The sequence below is a fragment of the Bactrocera tryoni genome, unplaced genomic scaffold (assembly GCF_016617805.1).
Source record: "Bactrocera tryoni isolate S06 unplaced genomic scaffold, CSIRO_BtryS06_freeze2 scaffold_11, whole genome shotgun sequence".
NCBI classification, from domain to species: Eukaryota; Metazoa; Arthropoda; class Insecta; order Diptera; family Tephritidae; genus Bactrocera; species Bactrocera tryoni.
In genome coordinates this window covers 7,030,345-7,047,539 of record NW_024395824.1, presented here as the reverse complement: position 1 = coordinate 7,047,539, position 17,195 = coordinate 7,030,345, and the positions used below count along the sequence as shown (strand labels likewise).

The 17,195-nt window shown below is 33.6% G+C and overlaps 1 protein-coding gene and 2 long non-coding RNA genes across 5 annotated transcripts; 2 read left to right on the top strand and 1 right to left on the bottom strand.

Moving 5' to 3' along the window:
- Positions 1-1,658: 1,658 nt before the first annotated feature.
- LOC120779637 lies at positions 1,659-2,046 on the bottom strand. The gene is made up of 3 exons (XR_005705689.1): positions 2,008-2,046; positions 1,818-1,950; positions 1,659-1,743 (listed from the first exon to the last, which is right to left on the bottom strand). It is a non-coding gene; the product is annotated as an uncharacterized LOC120779637 (long non-coding RNA).
- A 2,599-nt stretch (positions 2,047-4,645) lies between these two features.
- LOC120779669 lies at positions 4,646-12,419 on the top strand. Of its 3 annotated transcripts, none has more exons than XR_005705701.1 (3): positions 4,646-4,679; positions 10,406-10,566; positions 11,202-11,511. It is a non-coding gene; the product is annotated as an uncharacterized LOC120779669 (long non-coding RNA). The 3 variants fall into 3 exon arrangements; XR_005705700.1 differs by lacking the exon at positions 4,646-4,679 and adding an exon at positions 9,211-9,531; XR_005705702.1 differs by lacking the exon at positions 4,646-4,679 and adding an exon at positions 11,934-12,419 and having other exon boundaries at positions 9,540-10,566; positions 11,202-11,601.
- A 3,284-nt stretch (positions 12,420-15,703) lies between these two features.
- Positions 15,704-16,699, top strand: LOC120779635. The gene is made up of 4 exons (XM_040111984.1): positions 15,704-15,743; positions 15,802-16,064; positions 16,123-16,276; positions 16,331-16,699. The coding sequence occupies exons 1-4, from the start codon at positions 15,707-15,709 to the stop codon at positions 16,441-16,443; spliced, it is 567 nt and encodes a 188-aa protein (XP_039967918.1). The 5' UTR covers positions 15,704-15,706; the 3' UTR covers positions 16,444-16,699.
- Positions 16,700-17,195: the final 496 nt, after the last annotated feature.

Here is a 17,195-nt window from a genome sequence, read left to right as displayed (position 1 = left end):
AAGCCCAAATGTTCGGTCAAAATGCGATAAATCGTTGTTTTGGAGATGTTCAATTCCATTTCCATGAATTTCAAGGATGATTTCGGCGGATTTTTGATGAATTCACCAACGGTTTCGATGAAATTTCCGCTGATCACGGATTTTGATTGGCCAACATTTTGATCATCATTTATGTCCTCACGACGTCCTTGAAAACGTAGAAACCACTCCTGCACACTTCTACGGGATAGGCCATCATCGCCATAAACTTGTTTCATCAATTGAAACGTTTTGAGACAAGTTAATACCAATTTTAGAACAAAGTTTAATGTTGGCTCTTTGTTCGAAGCTCATTTTCGCACCGATAACACAAACATACTGACACTTAAAACGCAACAACTTCACTTCTAATCAATGAAATGTCATGAAATTCTCACTGGACAATCAAAAAAGATAGCAGATTCTAACGTACCAGTCGACATATATATGGCGCCATCAGGGGGCGCTAGATACAAAAAGTCCTGTTTACTTTGGAACGCACCTTATAATAACAGGTCATTCGGATTGCAAAACCAATACCCATGGAAATAGATACTTCCGCCCAACTTAGACAATCAACTAATTTAAATCCGTATAGACAACAATTTGTTTAAAATAATAATAATAATCATAATAGAATTTTTAAACGAAATCATGAATATATCAATAGTCATCAGCTTCCCCAAAAACATCAAAGAATCAAAAACATTCAAGAAAGTGCTTCTTTAGACGAAGCAACACCCTTCTCTATATATTCAGACAATTACGAGAAACAAATAGAAAATTAAAAGTTCAAATAGACACAGGGGCAACAAATTGCTATTGCACACCAAACATTTTACCTAATAGACAAAAGTTGGAAATTGCAAAACGTGTAAAAACCAAGAATGATAGAAACAAGATTGCGCAATGAGGTGTTCAAATTTTGTTCGTTCTGCGCATCTACGTCACGGTTGACCAACGTACAATCAGCTGATTTTCTGTTGCTTGTTTTTCTTTGCAATAAGAATCAATTTTGTATTGCAGGCATACAAAATCATGAATATCATCAAATTTAACATCAATATAAGTGAATATTAATAAAAGATATCAATATAAGTGAATATTTAATAGTGAACATTTACCTACATATTCATTTAATTGTGTTTTCATTGTATTATTTAAGTTTGTCTCTTTGCTGTGTTTGTTTCAACCATATATGTATGTACATTTATGCAAATAAAAAGATTGAATATTTTGTGACCGAGTATCAATTTATTGTCTTATTTAATTTTCTTTTTTTGCTATACATGTGTTCGATAAAGTTTTTATTTAAGGAACGAATCCTAAAATACATTCTTGCTCTGAAAAACAATTATTTTTTACTTTCGAGCTACAATTTACAAATTACTTAAATCTAGTGTTTCTGGTGGTAATTTGGCACATATATGCAAATTAATTACCATTTACATCGTCAAATACTGCTTACGCAGGCTCTCATATGCTCCATCAACATATCTGTTGGTTTGAGAGTCCTCGCTTCAGAAAATTGATCCACGGGTATAAGACAAAACAATTTTCTGAATTGGCACAAATTCGGGGTTGTCTTTCTGCTAAGTTTGTGGCAGATGTACCTACCAAATTTACAAGCCCGTCATTTGTGTTGAGAATCTTCAAAGTCATCATTTTTTTTTCAATGGGGTCAGTGGAATTTAGATCCAACTGACACACGTTGAAAAATATTGCCTGCAAAAATATAATAAACATACATACATGCTTATAAATAAAGGGAATAAATTGTTAGTTAAGATTATTATTACAATTAGGATAAGAAACAGTGGTTTAAACGAGACTCCATCCTTTTCTGCCGTTCATTAGCCTCTTCAGGAGTTAATCTGGTTAACGTGAGAAAAGCGCTAGGTAGCAACTTTGTTAGACTCCGCGACCTTAAACCTGTAAGAGTGTTTGGTTATAAAAGTAAAATTATTGTAATCAAAATCCTATAATTACCCATTTCAAACTGCAAATTTCTTTCAAGTCAACCGTGACGTCACCAAGAACAGCTGACTGAAAGCAAACATGCGCATTGCGCAATCTTATTTAACTATATAAGTATATCATCACAACACAAGAAAAAATTTAACTATACTACTTTGGACTCGAGGCCTTTATCTGTCCCCATTCAAATACGTACATTTACCTATTATGTAGAAACTGATACTCTACTCATATTCATACAAATTTATATTATGATTTCATACGAAAGCAGAGTTCAAATTTTTGTACATACATATTTAGATGTATGTATGTTTGTAAAATGATGTACTGAATCGTAATCAATAAAGAGTTCCATTACGGGGCATCTCGACAGGATAGAATTTATAGAATAACTAACTGTCAAACGTATTGCTGTTGCCATTGCCAAATCTGTATGTGGGCATTTGCTATCATAATATAATAATTTGCGCAAAGGCAAAGGGTAGGTAGGTTCGAGCTGATGTAGAGCATGCTTTGAGCTCTTGAAAAATTAATTTTATCATTTGCGAAATGCCGTCGGGTAGGTAGCTGATGTAGCGCACGTTTTGAGCCCTTGAACTGTTTAACCGTGCGATTCTGTAACTTGAGACAGTCTCAAGTCTCTAAATTTGAGATTTTAAGTTAGAGACAATTTTTGAGACTTGAGATGATATTGCTATTCTGTAAGTGACAGTCACAAAATCTATTACATTTCATTATTCAGAGATGTTTTTACACTTGAATGAAAATAAATATGTCGATAACAAATATTAAATTTTCTATAACATAGTCAAAAACATAATTATCAATGAAAATAAAAATATATATTGACTTTGTTTCATAATATTTACGAAATTTATGTAAAATTGATTTATTTTTAACCTTTTCGTGTTTGAGTTGCTTACAAAATATAAAGAAACGACAATCGATTAATATCTATGATGATCTCTATTCAGTATATTCAAAATGGCAGACAAGAGTTCTTTTTAGTTTTGTGACCTGCTAACTACCAGGTCTCAATATTTTGAGACTAACGCTAGAGACTGATTAGTGAATAGTAACTAGTCTCAAATTGAGACTTTGCCTCAAAATGTCTCAAATAGAGACTAGAGACTGGTTATAGAATCCCGCTATAAATCTTTTATGTGGAAAATCAAAAAAGGATCTTTATCCTTTTCTGGGAAAAATAAGATAATAAAAAGAGGATAATGATCCATTGATAATGATCCTTTTTTTTATAAATTTATTACTGGGAATAATAAGATGTCATATTTTGGACTACTATACAATAATTGCGGTACAAATTTTATATACCAATTAAAATAATAAATTTAAAATGAGCAATAATATTTTGATTTATGCTTGTATAAGTTTATTAAATTTAAGACTTCGCTCATTCCCAAGCCAATTTGCATAATTCTTCTGTAAATTAACAATATTAAACTAAATATTAATTTTTCGAAAAAATGTTATTTTGAAAATGTACTTTATTTTTATAATATAACACAACCGTCTTAATACTCGCTCTTCTAATTTTCATATTACCGAAATGAAAATCCCGTCGGCATATGTGCAAACGGGATATGTTGCCTCTTCGAAATTTTCATAGAAATAAAAATTGCGCTGTCAAACTGCTGAAGTGAGAGCTTATTGCTTACAATATATGGCAAACTACTTGGTAATCTATATCTAGTAAGCAATGAGCAATGTGGAGTCTCCACAGGCAATATGCACGGCAACACAGGTAGTATTCTATAAATTCTATCCTGTCGAGATGCCCCGTTACGAAATTATTGATGAATCTATCATTCTATTCTGTATTTTATATATATATATATGTAATATTCATTTGACATACAAACAATTTTATATTAACTTCAGAAAAACGTTCCTTTTTAACAACCTTTGCTCACCCAACGTAAATCCTATTTAATCAATTCACAATAATCTTTGTCAAATTTCTTTTATTTTTATCAGCTTATTCACCAATATAATTTAGAAAAACTTGTAAATTTTTTTGCACATATTATTTTTTATTTATAACATGAAAATCCAAATTACTAATCACGTTAGTTTCTACAGCTGGAAAACAATCGATAAAACTATCGATAGCATTGATCGCTATTCTCGTGCCCTCACAAAATCACCAGCCACGCTACTGTGATGTTTTTGTTATTTGTGAGGTTTTCCTTTGCTGACGTGATTTCAAAAGCTCATAATTTCCTCCCAAATTTGTAATGCCTGAAAGCAAACCTCACAAAGCCAAATCGGTTATGTTTTTTTTTTAATTCAATAATTTCAAAAGAAATTGCAATCTGTTTATTGAAATGTGGTGGGGTAACTAGTAGTTTTTCAAAGGTGATATTTATATATTGTGAGCGTCAAAAATAAGTAAACAGCAATTCTATTGATATAAAAGTGTTTATTACAACGTCTCTTATCTGATATTATTATAGCCCTGACAGACGACAGAGCTAATTTACATTGGTAATAATAGTAATTTACATTTGACCCATGTTAATGCAAATTTGTAATGCACAAGAATTTCGTGCATTTAGCTGAATTTTCCAAATTTGAGTAGGCAACACTGCTCAAAAATGGCCGATTTATTTTTTGAAAGATGTCGCTTGAAGTCTGCCGCCTCCCTTGCGTTTACAGCATCAGAGGTAAGCAGTTTTATATTGCTAATTAAATTATGTGTAAGTATATTAACAAAAACAAATTTTAATATTTTTAGATGCCAGAAAATAAACAACGCACAGTTTGCTATCCATTTTTCCAATATTCTTAACTTTTTCGCACACTTTTTTCGCATTACAATCAATTATTGCTTTTAATTTCACTCTATTATCTTTGAACAAATTTCACAATCAGCTGTCTAAATGCACAAGTCTTCCGTCTGTCACCATAAAATTTCAATGCGCATTAGCGTTGCTTAATGCGCATTAATTTTGCTCGTCTGTCAGGGCTATTAGTCTTTAATACAATAATAAAAAATTTTGTTATATAATTTAAGGCTTATACTATAAGAGTTTAACTTAGTATTAATAATAAACAAAAACTAAACACAGCCAAAAATAATTCACTTAAACTAAAAACACTCTCGTCTTTTCGCGTCAAAATAAGTAAACAGTGGCAACAACCGTTGAATGTTTTTATTACTTTTTCCAAGGAAGCGCCAAATATCCTTTGGAAACCGTTACTCTTCAAGAAAGTGAGTGTAGTAAAACATATTATTTAATATCACTATTGCTTTTTCTAAGGTTAAGTAATCATATTAGATTTGCATAATAAAAATAAATCTTTGCGCGAAATCAGAGAAATAGTTGGAAGACACTATTGCACAATAAAAAAAATGATTGATTAACATGGTAAACATCAGAGTGGTAAAAATTTATCACGGCCGGACCCGACAAAGCGTCTTACTGACACTGAAGCACGATCAATATTATGGGAAGAAAAAACAAATACAGTTCAAACGCTGTTAAAATATAAACAGATATAGCAGAGACATCGGGTAAGCCCGTAAGTGCCAGTACAATCAGGAGAACATTGCACAAAAGCGGTTTGCATGCAACTACTACAACTACAACTACTACGCAAAAAGCTCTATACATCAAAGGCGAAACAACAATCAAGAAGAACTTGAAATTTGCAAAAAAGTATACAAATCAGGCTGCAAACTTCTGGTAAAACATTTTGTATACGGACAAAAGCGAATTCGAAATATTTAAATCGAAAAAACCTCCTAAAATTTTGCGATCCAAATACTTTTGCCTAGCCTACTTTACTAGCCTTTGGTGTGTTACTAACACTATGAAGCACGGTGAAGGATAAGTTGTGGTCTGGGGCTTTCTGACAGCTTCTGGTGATGGGAATTTGGTTTTCATCGAGTCCACGATTAACAAATTGGATAATTTAAACATTTTAAAAAATAACGTTGGATAACCCTCCGCAGTTCCCTGACATTAATCCTATCGAACATCTGTGGGAGCACCTTGAGCGAAAAATTAGACAGAGGAACATTTCAAGCAAGGACGACCTAAAAAAGGTTTTGATTGAAGAATGGAGCAAAATCTCTCCAGAATTTACAAAAATTTTTGCAGAATCCATGCCTAAAAGAGTAAGCGAGGTCCAGAAGTCCAAAGGAAAGTAAACAAATTCCTAGAATGAATTATAATTTAGTTTGTATTTACTTTTTTTGGCGCGAAAAAACGAGAGTAGTTTTAGTTTAAGTTATCAAGTCCATTCGGAGAAATTAGAGTCCGTTCAAAAACAAGTTTTACTTTTTGTCTTAAATCATTTGCATTGGGATTCCAGTTTAAATCTTCTTCCTTACACTAACCGTTTATAACTTATAAATCTCCCTACACTCGCTAGTCTTAGGGAGATGCTTGGTATAATATTTCTTGAAAAACTCAAGAATCGGTCAGTCTGTAGAACATTTCTCTTATCTGATATTAATTTTAACGTTCCCGCTCGCTCTACTAGGCAGTTTAGACCTTTACTTTTAAAATTTTCCACAACAAATTTTGATTTAAACGAGCCATTCCGCCGTATATGTCACGATTTCAATTCTTATTCCAGCACATTTCATCTAACAGACTCACTCTTTAACATTAAAAAAAATTATTTTATCTAGTCTTAACAAGTAACATTAAAAAATAATAAACTTACTTTAATCTAATTCTTAATTTTGGCTGTTGAAATTTTTGTTTCTGTAGCTGAGCAGCTTAAGATCGCCACGTTAAAACTCTATTGCCTTTTATGGCTCGGCTAATTCTGCTCGTTTGCGGACTGGGCCCCTCGCGTCGATTTTACGGGAGGAGGGTAATCGTTGGGTTTTATTATTATATACGAAATTTGTCTTGAAATTCAACGAGTAGATAATTTAAGTATATAAACAATTTTTGTTTGAAACTCTTACTTGCAAAAGAGTCTTCTCATAAACGAAAATTTTTCTGAAATTGTATCAAATGTTCACTGAAACATTTTTTAATTTATTCGTCACATCTTTTAAATGAGCTCATACTCAAAAGAATCTAAACCAACTCAGTTACTAAAAGTTCCAAAGATGATTTCTGACGAAAAAAGTTCACTTGCAGAAGCTGCACGCTCGAAGCAAGGTGTTACGAAACAAAAAAGGGGAGAGACATAACATGTAGTAATTTCATCGATGAGAGTGACAGTCTAATGCGTTACTACACCCGGTTCTCATCTTCGCTTATTCAGGACAACTCTAAATCGGCATTAGAAATCAAAAGAGAAAATCTTGAAAATGTTTGGATACGTATCCAAGCTTCTTATTGCGCAATAGTCGAATCTGATGACTCAGATCTACCAGAAAATTTTAAATTCTCGGCTTACGACAAGTATGAAAACTGCTTAGATCAGTCTGAAGATACAAAAACAATGATATTTAAACAGTTCAAATTAATTAAAGAAATGCACCTACTCCACATCCGAGAGTAGAGCTGCCACAAATTTAAAGTCAAGAGGCTAGTATCCACCTCAAGGAGCCCGCATTCATGGTGGTTATAAACAATGGCCGTCCTTCCGGGACATGTTCACAGCCGTTTACATAAACCACCCAAAATAATCAAATGTACAAAAATTTTATTATCTCCGATACAAAACAAAAGGTCAAGCAGGCGTCATAGCAAAACAGTTCGCGACGAAAATTTCCATATGGCTTGGAAAGCTTCGAAATCCAGATACTGGTAGATAAGCAAATAATGATATTAATGAACTTGCCAAAAATTCAAAATGTGAAGAATTTATCAATCCACTGCTTCCAACTGTTTGTCGGTTTTATCGACACAAAACCTTCCCACAATAACTGGGACCCAATTCTGGTAAAGATATGCACCGCAGCAATACCAGAAAAGTCATTATTGCTATGGGAGCCATCTTCTCATCAAGGAAAAAATGCCTCACGTGGCAGCAAATGAAAGATAGAAGCTTCCAAAGACCCCAAGCCAGTAGCAGCAACAATTTAATTAGAAGCTTCTTCAAAAATCAAACGTTCACATCTGAACAGTACAAACAAACATCATGCGAACTATGCAAAGGGGGCATAAACTTAAATCTTGCGAGAAATCAAAAAAATTAAATATCATTGACCGAAACAATTTTTAATGTCCAAAAGTCTTTCGACAAACTGCTTATCACATGCGCACATGCTTAAAGATTGTGAAAGCAAATTGAATTGCGTTTATTGCCATAAACGACATCATTCGATGTTACATATTACAAATTTTTCTAGCTCACCTTCAAACATCGTAAACGTAAAAAGAGCAATAGAATTAGTTGCAACAAAAAATACAGAAAACTGCCAAGAAGCACCGTACTGATCAAAGGCGTTAAAAACCCAAACGCTACATAGCGAAAATTACGGTAGGGTACTACTAGCCACAGCAGTCGTCTCCATCGAAGACCGAGCAGAACTGTTTAAACTCAGGGCCTTAATAGACCAAGGATCATTTATAGTGTCTAGGGGCAAAATAGGCTGCAACTGCCTACAAAATTAGCCAATTTTGAAATTACGGGAATGGGCGGAAGAGTAGTTCAAAATTCCATTCTGCCCCATTACCCAAATTTACTGATCAAGCGATCGTCACGATATCACAGCACTAGTTTTCAAATAATAGCTACAATGTTTGATGGACTTTAATTTCGTCTATCTTGGGACCAGCATTACCAGCAATAAGAATGTCAGCCTCGAAATCTAACGCAGAATAACTCTTGCCAACAGGTGCTATTTTGGACTGAGTAGGCAATTGAGAAGTGAAGTCCTCTTTCGACCAGCAAAAATCAAACTCTACAAGTCAACCATTATTCCCGTCCTGCTATATGGTGCAGAGGCATGGACGATGACCACATCCGATGAGTCGACGTTACGAGTTTTCGAGAGAAAGGTTCTGCGAAAGATTCAGGGTCCTTTGCGCGTTGACCGGGGCGAATATCACATTCGGTGGAACGATGAGCTGTATGAGATATACGACGACATTGTCATAAGTAGTTCAGCGAATGAAGAGACAGCGGCTGCGCTGGCTAGGTAATGTCGTCCGTATGGACGAAAACACTCCAGCTCTGAAAGTATTCGACGCAATACCTGCCGGCAGAAGCAGAGGAAGAGGAAGACCTCCACTCCGTTGGAAAGACCTGTTGGAGAAGAATCTGGCTTCGCTTGGCATTTACGCCAGTAAAGAAGAAGAAGCTTTAATGACATGTTTTTAACTTTTAAACCATATTTATTAGTTAGCCACACGAGGTTTTTTCATTCTCTTTAAGGATGTGTTATAGCAAATTTGTTATTCGAATGACAGCAGAGATTTTACAGCATTTATATTGGGGAATGGATAGTTCATGTTGTTGCTATTGTAGTGGCAGAAAACATTCCTGAAGTAATTTCGAGGAATAGTGACGAGTTGACAGTTTTGGAAGGATAATAATCCGGGTCCGTTCTGGTTATTTAGACCCCACGGTGGATTCTGAATATTTGATGAAGCATTGAAGGTAAGAAATATTTTTATGCGGCGCATAGCACAAATTTCACTTTTACTTCTGGAGCTTCCTGCAAGAAATTCAGTATACTCTGGATACTTTTTATTCGGCTTTTCGTGTTTTAGCCTTATTTCATTAAAACCGGTTTGCTCCATTTCTTCTCTTTGTTTACAATGTTTTTCTTTTTGACAGCAGCTGATAATTTGCAAACCAGTATTGCAAATAATACAATGGCGTTTTAGTGTTGCTTATTTAAAAGGGTGTAGCAAGTGCATCGCTATACAGTTTGTTAGTGTAAAAGCAAAAATATGCTCGCTAATTTGCAATTGCAAAGATGCAAGACCATTTGCACCAGATTGTGAATTGCCCTCATATATAATTAACCCTTCGTTGCATAGCATTGCATATATGCAATGTTAACTTCTCGTTGATCTGGCAGCTACGTCGTTTTTTAATTTACAGTTATTTTTTCGCCATATGAAAATTGTACGTTATTACTATTCTCCTTTGATAGAGTTTCGCAAATATTGTTGAGTTTTTGTGAATATACCTAGTAAGGAGTAAACTTCTTTCTGATATATTGAAAACGAAGTACTAAATTTTCATTATTTTTGTGAATTATTGAGAATGTGTAATCAAATGTAAGTACTTCCTATTAGTTTGGAGAGCAATTATTGTTGAGTTTTTGTGAATATACGTAGTAAAGATTAAACTTCTTTTTGATATATTGAAAATGTGTAATCAAATGTAAGTACTTCCTATTAGTTTGAAGAGTTTCTTGCCCAAATAACAAATTCGGCCTTCACACTAATTATTTTTGCGAGAGTTATAATGTATCATTGCATATGTGCAATATCATGCATTTAAGCCAAATTTTTACTTGCAGGGCGCTTACTGATAATGATAGTGATTGAATAATAGAAAACTATAATGACTGCAAAGATGAGTATTTTGATGATGATGATGAAGAAAAGTTTGAATTGGATATATATCGACACGAATATAACCACGGAGAAGCAAGCCCATCAATACACAATTTTAAAGAAGGTAATGTTATAATAGCCGCAGCAGTTGCAAAGTCCTTGAAAAAAAAATATAAAAAACTACACCCAACTCTTCTTTTACACGGTTTCTTTTTACACGGATTTGAAGTTACACGGTTGAGAAAAACTTTTTTTTGTAAAAAATTTTTAATCTACTACGGTTTGTAATTATGTTTGTTTTTACCACCCTTAGCACCATTGTTGAAATGAACATACTTAGTAGTAACAGGGAAATCCCCTTATTCGATAACTCTTTCCTACACATTTTGTTCGCATGATATTTACATTACTGAAATGGATATCTCCAGCGATGATACCGACCTTAGTCCAGTTCGTCGCTAACAATTGCGCTTGTTATCAAGTAGCGACGAATAATTATGTAGCTATGTAAATATTTGTTCCTTATTTCTATTCTAATTTTTCTGTTCTTAGTTCTGGATTAACAGATTTCTTTTGCTTTTTGCATGCTCTACCAATTTTTCACCTGTATCAATTATGTATATTAAGTTCTAATGCTCAACAAAATGCCATATGAACATACAATTTGTATGCACATCTGAAATTTTATAGTCTTCAACTTTTTTTGCACGTTTTTTCGAAGTAAATATAGTTCTTTATTTCATCGTAACCGGTTTTCAGATGACATGGAACGTATCCCCCATTTTACTATAGGAAACGCCTCTTTTTTTACACGGATTTCTGAGGAACGTATCTACCGTCTAAGTAGTATGTTTTGGCTGGTATATCTGGATATATGTATGTACTTACAACTTCGAAATATTTATTGGCCGAGAAAACAACAGCATCAATAGACTTCCTGAAGAAATTGATTTGGGATCAAGTCCCAACTTAGTTATAATAGAATATTACTAAAGGATTTTCCCCCACAAAAAAAAATAAAAAAGTAAAAAGTTTTTTTTTGTAATTACTACACATCTTTTGCCACCTATGCACATGTGAAATTTACTCACTGGGAACAGTTGGTTGATAAGAAATTTGGCCAGAAAATAACGGTCGCTTGCACAAACGTTCTATCTAAGTAAGTATAACAAATTCATGGGGGTGTTAATTTGCTAGATTACTTTATAGGCCGATACAAAATTAAAATACGCTTTAAGATGTGGTATATACGACATTTTTATCGTTTAGTTGACACGGCTATAGTAAATGCTTGGCTGTTATATAAACGAGTGGAAAAAAACACGAAATACAGTCACAGACAGTTTGTAGGTAGGTAAAGTAGGTAAAACGCACTGTAAAATGGGGAAAGCTGTAATACCATGTAGAATTATCAAAAAATATTTGATTAAAGATAAAATAATGTATAAATTTGCCACATATAAGTTTGATCCTTATACTTTATTTCTAAAGAAAACACCAGAAAAATGACCCCATCCCTGAAAATGAATTACGGTTGGACCACGTGGATCACTGGCCAACATGGGTGGACACTCGAGTCACTTGCAAATTTGTGACGGATATACGTGCATATTTTGAAATTAATTTATGTTTCAGCAAATTAAGACATTGTTTCGAAAAATTACATATCGAATAAATTTACATTTATTGCAAAAGTAATGAATATACTTCTGTCCACTTTTATTCAATAAAATAAAGAGCATATCCATACAGTAAGTTCCTTGTAAATTAATTAGGTTTGCTGCATGATATTGCATATATGCAATGTTACGTAATTCTATCGCTAGAAACATTGCAACCATAAAATTTATAATTTTTCATCTTATAATAGCCCACATTAAGAATCTGATTTCAAAAATTTTTTATTCTCACGAAAATTAAACCATGCAACGAAGGGTTAAGCCGCGGATAGAGCGCATTAAGTCCTCTGCAGGTGCAGATTCAAAGTGTAAACACAATGGCTACGACAGACTGCAAACTACATCTGTCAAATCATTAAAATACACAGCGTTCTTATGGGCAGTGCTATTTTGACAGCTGCACGACTACGCGACCAACGCAGGCCGACAGTTGTCGTTCTCGCTAACTTCAATATCCTCCTATTTTTGCCAACGACAGTACGACGACAGTAGAGTTGACAGTAGAATGGAAGATAGAAAAGGGAGGCAGAGTGGTGATGCCACTAATATGTAAAATGTAAAATTATTCACAGCTCTAACAAACTTGATGATATTTTACAAACAAAAGCATAAACTAGCTATATTATAGCTCTATTATATCATTTGTAATAAATAATTGATAATTTAAAGCAAAAATATTGACCTATTTACTTATTTTTTGCATAAAAATTTCACTTTGAACAAAATATTAAAATTTCATTAAGTTGAAAGGTATTAGTATGGCTACAACGAAATTGTGTACATACAAAAATGGACAAATCATGTTGTTTTGTGTACATGCTGGCCATTGTGTTGTTGTTGATGTCTCAAAATGTACATGTAGTAAAGATGAACAACGACTTTTCAGTTCACTGTCGTGCCGCTGCAGTCTGTCGTAGCCATTGTGTTTATACTTTCAGATGCAGTTTCAGCTGGGCTCCTAAGCAAATGAAACATTTTTCGGGCGATGTTTCGAATGTTTTAGTACTTATAGTTACGGTAGTGTCAAAGGTTATTAAGAACGTTCTCATAAATGGTGCCTTTGTTACCATTAAGATGTTGATGATAGCTAGCGCTAACAGCGACAATGTTGAAAAGATTTTCGTTTTTATAAACTTTTCTGCTACTTGCTTATTTTTCACTAGCAGTAATAGGCTGCCGTCGCGTAATTCACTAATTTTGTTTATATCTTTGCTCACGGTAAGTAAGGCATTGTAAACACGAAAACAAGAAACTGAAAGGTGTAGAATTTCATCGGATTTAATCACATACTTTGGTCAATAATTTTTTACGGTAGTTCAGAAAAAGCACTTTGCAGCTTTTTGATAATGATTTTTACGTTCTTGGGGACCCAAATATGCAGCAAAACCTGTTGTCCTCGAATCCGGTGATGTCGGGGCATAGTGGAAAATTATAAAAACACTGATACAAGTATTGGATTACAGCATTCTGCCTAAAAATAAGTATTAACGTGTTACCTGGCAAGCAGACCGTAGCAAAAACAAGAACACCAGAAGAGAGCTATATGAATAGCTATAAACTCCAGAGAAAGACGCCAACTCAACCAGAGAACTTAAAACATAGAGAAGGTGCAGGTTCGACAGCGAACATTTGATAAATTTGCGACACGGAATCTCACCACACAAATACAGAATTCACGCTGTGAAATGTTAAAATTTTAACAGTTCTCCACATATTCAACAAAGAATATGAAGAGAAATAAATATATGTATTTACGGCATATGATGAGAGGGCATATATGCTCAAGCAGAGAATATTGAAGAAAAATAAGTTCTTTGATATTCCACTTTTAACAGCGAAAAATGTGTACAAAACACACGTTTCACACAGAGAACGTAAAGACATTTTTTATTGTGTTCTCTGTCTCACATGCCCAAAAATATGAAGACACAAATATATGTATGTATGCAGGCTCCTTATGATACAGCATTGTTATATTTTCATGCTTCAATTTTAGCTTTGAACCAGGCAATCGCAATGTATGCAAATATGTATGCTTTTGCGTTTTGCCGTCGGCATTTCCATATTGGCATGTAAAAATAATTATGAGTATAATAAATGCATGCATAGTAATATTTACAGTCAATTTGGACTTGCATATTTAATAATTTTATTTGATTTTTACATAGTATACTCGAATATACTAATAAATATTTTTGTATTATATTTCTTACTAATAGAAATTTAATTTACCACAAAAATATATACATACATACATAAATATATCGTCTATCATATTAATCTTATTATCTGCCCATATGATTGCATGTATACGCATGTGCGCATTCAGAAATTCAAATCATGATTTTATCACTTATCAATACACATATTACATGTGCGCGGATTGATCTGCATGTTCATATACATATGTACATACATTCATTTATGCTTATAATTATGTACATATGTATATTTGTATACACTTCCAAACAAATAATTCACAAGCATACAAACATACATATGCGTACACATGTGAATATGTCACCAACAAAAAATTTAAGCATTGTTCTACAAAAACAACAATTGCCTAAATAGCATAAGCATGGCAAGCCAATATGGCAGCCGAATTGGCGAAGCTCAAATGTAGTAAATTTTACAACAAAAACGATTTCATTCATAAACGCAGGCGCAAATTCCACAAGCGACCTCGCTTCATTCATAAAAACAGACCCCGTAACATCTCCCCGAGCATGCCTTCGCCAACAAGCGTCTTTTCGCGACGATGGCAAAAGTTAAAAATCATAAATTGAACAACTTTCTGATGATTCTTCACAGAAAGAAGTGACAAAAGTGGCATCATAGCCGTTGTCGATTTACAATACTTGTCTAAAATATTTTTCCGTGACTCGCAAAAATCTGCGTCGATATGTATGCACGCTCATACATCTTCATACATATTTACGCTAGCTTGTTGGCGACGCTGTTAGAGCAGCAAGGGAAGCGGTAACAATCGGCGATCGTTTGTTAGTTTCTTTCGGCACAGCTCGGATTTTCTACAATTTAACGGGAAATAATAACTGTTATTTTTTGTCTTCAAGCGATTGTTCATTTCAACTGTGTTTTTTAAAGCGTGCAGACGTAAGTGTTTTATATCTAAGTATTAAATATTTTAAATTGATAATTAAATGTACTCTAAAAGGCATTTAAAACGCCTAGTGAATAAAAAATTAAATAATTTATACAAAAAACAAAATAATAATACACAAAATGAAAATGATGTGAAAAGTGTTAATGAAATTGAAAGTGATACAAGCTCTAAAGAAGTTTTTGAAGAAGTTGAAAGTGGTACAGGCTCGAAAGAAGTGATAGAAGATTTTTGTTTTGCAAAAAGTGCGTTAGGGATATCGAAAGCATCTGTTTTAGCTGATTTAGAGCACAATATACCTCTCGAAATAATTTACTGCAAGCTTTTTGCAATTGCTGAAGACGATCACTTTCATTTTGTTCCCATTTTGCATCATTGTTACTAAATTAAAGTATAATAAAAAAATAATATAATACTTGTAAAATAATATAATATTATACACTTAATTATAGATAAATAAAATGACGTCACAAAATAACTTTTTATTCAATTCTCTCGGTAAGTTTATCTCTTGCAAATATTTTTTTCATAACTTTTTAGCACATTTTTTTCCTAGAATGCGGAAGTTCTTCAATTTTAAGTGGAGAAAATATCAATGTGTCCACCAATACTTCTCGAAACACCTCCTCCTGGCAGAAAAACATGGAACAAAGAATACGGAAGCTAGAGGAAATATCGGCGCAGAACACTATACTCCTGGAGCGGATTATTGACATATTGCAACCGAAGAAGATTGATTTGATGATATTTCCTATTAAAAACATAAATGATTTAGCATCTACAGAGTCCTTGCTTTTGAATAAGCCTGAGGCAGAAATTGTGAGTATGATAAAATACATTTGATAAAATGTTACTAAACAGTTTGAGTTTATTATAGGTGGCGTATCTGAAGCAAAAATTTTCAAAGAGACCCCTATCAAAAATTTTGGATGAAGTGATTGCGGAGTCCCTGCTCTTAAAAGTGAATTGGGATGGAGCCAAAAAAAAAGTTGCATTGAAGAATTATGCACTTTTCAATAAATTTCTTTACGGTAATACATAATTTAAATCATGTCATCTATTTTTTTAACAAGTTTAATTTTTAGAGGCCTTAAAAGATGACTACTCATACCCTGATTTTGAGGCAAAGATCAAAAAGGCGTTTCTCAAATGTAAGGCTCAGTTCTACAGGAACACTTATAATATAAAAAAAAAATAATAAATTTCATGTACATTCATTTAATTAAAAAATTTTAATAAAAAACAATATTATAAAAATTTGTTTTTGTTAAAATAATTGCAGGTTGAAAATAATATAGGATTTATCATAGAGATCTCCTATAGAAGTAATCATAGAGATGTCCTTTAGGATTAATCATAGAGATCTCCTATAGTAGTAATCATAGAGATCTCCTATAGCAGTAATCATAGAGATCTCCATTAGGAGGTTAAAAGGAGTACTCGCGTTCCAATGACATGCAATGTTAAAAACAGAGTATACAATTTTACGTGTATTTACACACGAGTATTAGGAGTAATTACAGACGGGAATTATGAGTGACTTATAGAGTTTGGTTTTTGTTTGTCGAGAGAGGACATTGCTTCTCAATTGCCTACTCAGTCCGAAGTAGCACCTGTTGGCAAGAGTTATCCTGCATTGGATTTCAAGGCTGACATTGTTGGTGGTATTTACGCTGGTTCCAAGATAGACGAAATTATCTACGACTTCAAAGTTATGACTGTCAACAGTGACGTGAGTGCCAAGTCGCGAATGCGACGACTGTTTGTTTGATGACAGGAGATACTTCGTCTTGCCCTCGTTCACTGCCAGACCCATTTTCTGTGCTTCCTTGTCCAGCCTGGAGAAAGCAGAACTAACGGCGCGGGTGTTGAGGCCGATGATATCAATATCATCGGCATACGCCAACAGCTGTACACTCTTATAGAAGATGGTACCTTCTCTATTTAGTT

Bases quoted from the DNA above. Each gene is read 5' to 3' on its own strand.
- LOC120779635 (XM_040111984.1), top strand. From the start codon at position 15,707: ATGACGTCACAAAATAACTTTTTATTCAATTCTCTCG. The intron at 15,744-15,801 runs GTAAGTTTATCT...TTTTTTTCCTAG, and splicing joins CTTTTTATTCAATTCTCTCG to AATGCGGAAGTTCTTCAATT. The intron at 16,277-16,330 runs GTAATACATAAT...TTTAATTTTTAG, and splicing joins TTTCAATAAATTTCTTTACG to AGGCCTTAAAAGATGACTAC.